The following is a 6000-nucleotide window of genomic DNA, read 5'->3' on the forward strand; positions in this document are numbered from 1 at the left end:
AAGTGGATTTAACTTCCTCACACGTCAGATATAAGTGCTGTACAAATAAACTTATTACTAATATTATTATTGAATGTTAAAGTATTATATTTTTTATTTTAACAGATACAGATAAGTAGAAAGATAAAACAGGCAAAGTTTGAGTTTTGGAATCATTTCTAAAATGCTCTGGTTTATTTCAGTGGGATTCAGTAACTTTCAGTCGAAAAGTTTTTAACTAATTTTGCATCGTTCACTTTCTTTAACATTATGAGATCTGAGATTTCACTGGTTTCTCAGGGAATACGTCTTTGAGCTTAATGAACATATCAGGGAGATTCAAGGGACAGATATTTAAATGTGTTTTCATGAGAGAACATAATGAAAGTGTGAGTTCTACTTTTTAAGTTTTGACCTTGAAGATTAAATTAAACTTTGTGTTTGTTGTGATCTGTGACTTTATGATCAAAACTCCACATGTTCTTTTAAACTTAATTAATAAGTTGCACACATGTGAAGCACGTTTGTCTTTTTGAGCTTTAATGTTTAGTATGTAAATTATGTATTTACACGTTTGTTCGGTACAATAATTTAGATCAGGAAAAAGACACAACTTGTTTTAACCTTTATTTTTAGCATCACAATCTTTTTGTCACTTTTCCTTTGCCAACAGTCAAACCTCCAGACCTTCACCCTCCAGCGTCCTCACTGAAGCTCGTCCTTCACTAAATGGAAGACATCAAACTTCTGCCACGACCTCAAACTGGAGGAGAAACGATCCCTTCTGCTCTGAAGTGGCAGGTTTAGTGTTGAGCTGCGTAACAACATTTCCCGTTGACACATTCATTAGTTTACTGAGCGTTTCCTGCAGCCGAGCTAATGCAAACACTCTCAATACACGTGTGTGTGTCTGTGTGTGTGTGTGTCTGGACCAAAAGGACTGGGAGGGAAGAAATGACTCAAATATAGTAGTGAGGTGGAGGCCTGTGCCAGCTCGTGTTTGTGTACTCGTCTCTTCAAAGCCGCCTGGTACTTGTGGTCACTTTGAACGGCCTGAATAACACTGACCAAACCAAACTGACCACGGTTCAGTCTGTCCGGGCCCAAAGGGCGAGTCCCGAATGCCAGGAATTAACGCTCTGCCCAATTTTGTTTTTCTTTTCCCTGCACATCTGCAGCTCGAGGAGGTTTTTGTCTGGAGAGATAATGGTGAGAGGAGGAAGAGGAGGAAGAGGAGGGAGTGAACTGAGGAGGAGGAGGAGGAGGAGGAGGAGGAGGAGGAGAAACGAAGAGGGAGCTGAGTGACCTTGAAACCAAATCAACCCGAGGAAAAAGGACTGAGAGGGACGAGGTGGAACAAGGGTGAGGACTGTCATCGGAGAGAGAGGCTGGGATGACAGATGGAGGACAGAGATGGTGTGTGTGTGTGTGTGTGTGTGTGTGTCTGTGAGTGTGTGTGTGTATGAGTGTGAGTGTGTACACACAGCTGCAGAGGGTTGACTCAAACCTCATCATCTCCGGTGGAGTGACCGAATAAACAGGACCAAGTTATTTTCACATCTCACACACACTGAGTGATTGAGAAATTAGAAAGAACAAATAACCCGAGATTGAAATGATGAAAGTGACTGTGAAGCTCCAGCTCCTCGTTGCACCTCCTCACGTCCAGGGAGGAGAGGAGGAGGGGAGGAGAGGAGGAGAGGAGGAGAGGAGGAGAGGAGCCGAGGAGGAGAGGATCCAGCCGGGCGTGGCCTTATCTCCTCACAGGATAATTACTGAGACATGTCCGGTCGCTGCCTGAGAGTCTGCTGCACATCGACACACACGAAGAGGAAGAGACTCACAATCTGCTCAGACTGATAACCACCACCCCCCCCCCCACACACACACACAAGAGCTGCGTTAAAGAGGACAGACACACACACACACACACACACACACTCTATGTGAATGTTCACAAGGTTTAAAACTAAATTATGCTGCTTGATGTAAAACATGTAAAAGTACATTTTGAAACCAGCAGATCTCCCAGTAAAGCTCCAGTAAACAGTCTCCTTATGAAAACACATTCATATTCACAGACCAGTGCAGCTGGGACACGATGCATAAATCAAAAATAACCACCGACACTAGAGAGTTTTACTGCAAGCATATTTTAATACAAAAACAGAACAAAAAAATGTTTATATTTTAGTTTTTTGTTGAACTTTTACACAATTGACTCCTGTTAACCCCCCCCCCCCCATTTCATGTTCTCATCATCACACTCAGAGAAGCTCAGCATCAAAAGGTGGCAGACTCTGACCCCCCCCTGCCCCCCCACCCCTCCTCAGAGAGACAATAAATAAATAAAAATCACCTTAAGATGTTTTTCTTTCTCTCTTAATGTAATTTCATTAGTTTTCCTAATCTTCATCCGTCCCACTGAGACGACACGGAGACACCTCGACCCGCCGCCCACGGGACATTTGAAAAAAGCCTAGAAGAAGAAGAGACGCTGGGGGAGGGACGTGAGGGAGGAGGACCCGCTCTCATTGGTCCGCTCGGCCCAGGACTCCTGTCACTCATATCTGTGGTTCTGTCTACACATGAAGGGAAAACCCCTTTGGTCGTGGTCTGGGAATTATCATCGTTAGCGAATGAGTAAAAATACAAACAAGGCTCCACTGGCGTCAGGGACCCAGTGACCATCACAACCAGTGGCCATCACAACCAGTGACCATCACAACCAGTGACCATCACAACCAGTGACCATCACAACCAGTAGAAACTCAAGCAGGTCGGAGCGTAGGGACACACGTTTCCTCGGTACAAATATCATAAACTCTTCCACCGTCACGTTTTCTTTCAGCCGATATGAAACTGAAACTGAAAAATAAATAGATTCTTCTTTCAAGCTAGAAAAACAAAAAGTACAACTGGATTTATAAATTAACCAGAAACTCGACCAGAAGCCAAAAGGACATTCGCAAATTAAAATGTTTGCATACAGTGACAAGTCAACGAGCTCTCGTAACAAAGACACACAAGACGCACATCCCTTAACGTGTGTGTGTGTCTATGTGTGTGTGTGTGTGTGTGTGGACATTAAGGTAGAACTGCAGAGGAAGAGACGACTAGTGCATGCTGGTAGTTGAAGTCCGTGAACTCGGGTTAACACTGATGTGCTCAGCGCGGTGAGATGAGTTGTCCTTCTGTTGACAGTTTGTCATGTTGTGCTGACTGACCCCCCCCCCCCCCCGCTGACACACGGGTCCGATGCTCACGTTCCGGCGGTCGGGAGGAGTCGGCTCTGTGGTGTTTGGGTGTTTGAGTGTTTGCCCTCAGCTGCAGCTGCACCGCCGCCCCCCCGAGCCTGAGGTGGGCCGGTGTGTGTTTCCCGCCTCCTGAGCTCGCCACATGTGGCGGCGCCCGTCTGCTGAGGTGACGCTTTCTCTCGCCAGAGGAAGCGACGAGGCGGCCGTTGCATATTTTCTTTTTTAACCCCTCGTTGAGGCATCTGTCCCACAAGCCAAAAGAATTACCCACAATTCTCCTCTTTTTTCCTGAAGGCCATTCGAGCTCCTCTGTGTTTTGGTAGCCCTGGCGGTGGCGGCGCTGGCGTTGGTGTGTCCCGCTCCCTGCCCCCCCCCCCCCCCCCCCGCCTCTGAGTTACAATGTGTGTGTCTGTGTGTGTCAGTGTGGTGTAGAGCAGTTTGAAGACTTTGTGTGTCGCTCTGTCGGAGCGGGACACGAGTGTAAGGCAGCATCACGTCGGGTCAGTCGGTGTTCGATTCCACGCCGGTGGGGAACTCGTGGAACAGGAAGCAGGAGACTGGAAGGCAAACTGGAGTTCTTAAAGGGGAAGAGTCGGTTTCGCCCCCCCCCCACAGACTCTGGCCTGAGACGTCAGACCAGAACCTTTTTCCTCTTGGTTCTTATTTTCAGACATGTCTCTGGGAACGGGGGAAGAACGAGAAGAAGGTCTCATCCATCTCCTCCTCCCCCCTGAAGTCAGTCAAAGTGCAGAGATTCAGTACAAGCCCCACGGATGGATGTGGAAGAGCGGGTGAACCCAAGATGGCCGATGACAGCAGTCCACCCTCCGTGACGGAGGTGTGATCCGGTTCCTCTCGTCCCTGCTCTCATTTCTTTGCCGAGCCCAGGGTCTTGGGGCTGGGCGTCTTCTTGGAGATGGTGGGGATCTTGGAGGGTTTGGCGCCGCTGCCCGGTCGCCTCGGGGTGTCGGAGGTGTCCGACCCGACGGAGCGAGCGTCCTGCAGCTCGGAGGCGTCCGAGGCATCGCTGCCGCGCCGGCTGCTGGCTCTGCTGCCCGCCCGGCTGCCGGCCCGGCTGGTCGGACCACTGGCGCCTCGCTTCGGGTCTGATGGAGGAAATGGAGAAGAGGAAAAATGTTATTGTAAAGAAGATGAACAGAATCCCTAACTTTCATTCCAGCGCCACCAGCAGGTCAACGTTTCCCACACACACCAGTGAAACATCGAAGTCTTGCGCCACCATGTGGTGAACATTGTCTATTGTTGGATAAATGTCTTGACATCTATCAGAGATTATCTTGAGATCTGGCGCCCCCTTCAGGACAAATAGTTGATCATAAACTTTTCATCATTACATTACATTACATGTCATTTAGCTTACATTACAAACACTCCATTTTAGGGGTTCAGTATCTTGCCAAGGACACTTAGGCATGCAGATGGGAAAGAGTGGGATTCGAACCGGCAACCTTCTTGTTGCAGAACAACCGGTTCTATCCCCTAGGCCACGCTCTCATCATCAGGTCAAAATGTAAACTCTGTCGTACACATGTTAGCACGCTGATGTTGTTCTAAAGCAAGTTGTTGTTAGCGTAGCTGTGAATCATCTTCTATCTACAAACATCTTATCAACCGGTATGGTTGTGTGTCCTCACCGCTTCGTCCTGGTTTGCCTCCTGGTGTCGTTCCTCCGTTCTCTCCGGTCAACGATCCGCGGCTCGAGTGGAACGTCGGCCGCTTCAGCTTGGATCCCGACGCCGCCCCCTGCAGGAGAAACCGGGACACGTCAGCTGAGGAAGACTCCACCATGGAGCTTCATGTTACATTTACACTGTCGACACGGACGCTATGAACACAACTTCAACACAACACAAAGAAACAGACCTACAGACGGATAATCAACACACAAATTAAAACTCAACACAAAGAACAAAACTCTCTGGAACAAAATCAAACTGCGGCTGCAACTTCAACTTTTCTCCTATTGAATAAATTGTTCTATAAAAACTGTTTATTAATTATAGTTCTGTTATAAAATAAACCAGCAAACTCTCAATTAATCATGAGAATGTGATTAATGATCAGTTACCAAAGAAGGAGGTGATTAACTAATCAATTAATCAGATTATTAATCTCATGACACAGTCGCAGGTTTGAACCCAACGACATCTGCACAATCTGATATTATATAAATAAGACTTCCAACAGTTTCGGCTAAAGTCAAACTTTACACGTGTTGGAGTTAGTGCATTAGCGCGTCAGTGGGGTGGGGGTGGGTGGGGGGGTGGGTCGGGGAGGTGGGTGGGGGGGTGGGTGGGTGATCGGGGTGAGTGTGTTACCTCGTGCCCAGGAGGGGTGTGGCCGAGACCCAGATCTGGGCAGCAGTGGCACTTGGTTGACGTTGGAGTTTTACTGTGAGCCAGCCAGGGCTTGGCATAGTCACGAGAGTGAGTATGGGAGGACTGGAGGGAGGAAGGGAAGGGAGCAAGGAAGGAAGGAAGGAAGGAAGGAAGGAAGGAAGGAAGGGTGGAGCAGGAGAGCAAAGCAGCGGAGGAGAGAAGCAGATAAAGGAGGGAGGAGGAGGAGGAGGAGGGAGGGAGTGCAGCGCAGTGTGTGTTTGTGTGATTTTTATTTGAACAGAAAACCCGTCAGAGCAGGAGGACGTGTGTGAAGCCGGGGGAGCAGGAGGGAACGAGGGAACGAGGGAACGAGGGAACGAGGGAACGAGAGGAAGGAAAGAACAACACAAAGAAAACAAGAACAA

At 48.2% G+C, this 6000-nt stretch overlaps 1 protein-coding gene across 13 annotated transcripts in view; it reads right to left on the minus strand.

The window, feature by feature from the left end:
- Positions 1-2116: 2116 nt before the first annotated feature.
- The window catches only part of macf1a (microtubule actin crosslinking factor 1a), a 153033-nt gene continuing 149149 nt past the window's right edge, over positions 2117-6000 (minus strand). For 11 of the 13 annotated variants that reach the window (XM_062409346.1, XM_062409342.1, XM_062409340.1 and 8 more), the window contains 3 exons: positions 5576-5698; positions 4892-5000; positions 2117-4342 (listed from right to left, as the gene is read on the minus strand). In XM_062409346.1, the coding sequence (XP_062265330.1) occupies positions 4104-4342; positions 4892-5000; positions 5576-5698 (471 nt within the window). In that variant the 3' untranslated portion in view covers positions 2117-4103. The remainder of the gene's footprint in view (positions 4343-4891; positions 5001-5575; positions 5699-6000) is intronic. The other 2 variants (XM_062409352.1, XM_062409353.1) reach the window with 1 other exon arrangement.

This window comes from Platichthys flesus, chromosome 17 (assembly GCF_949316205.1).
Source record: "Platichthys flesus chromosome 17, fPlaFle2.1, whole genome shotgun sequence".
Classification (NCBI taxonomy): domain Eukaryota; kingdom Metazoa; phylum Chordata; class Actinopteri; order Pleuronectiformes; family Pleuronectidae; genus Platichthys; species Platichthys flesus.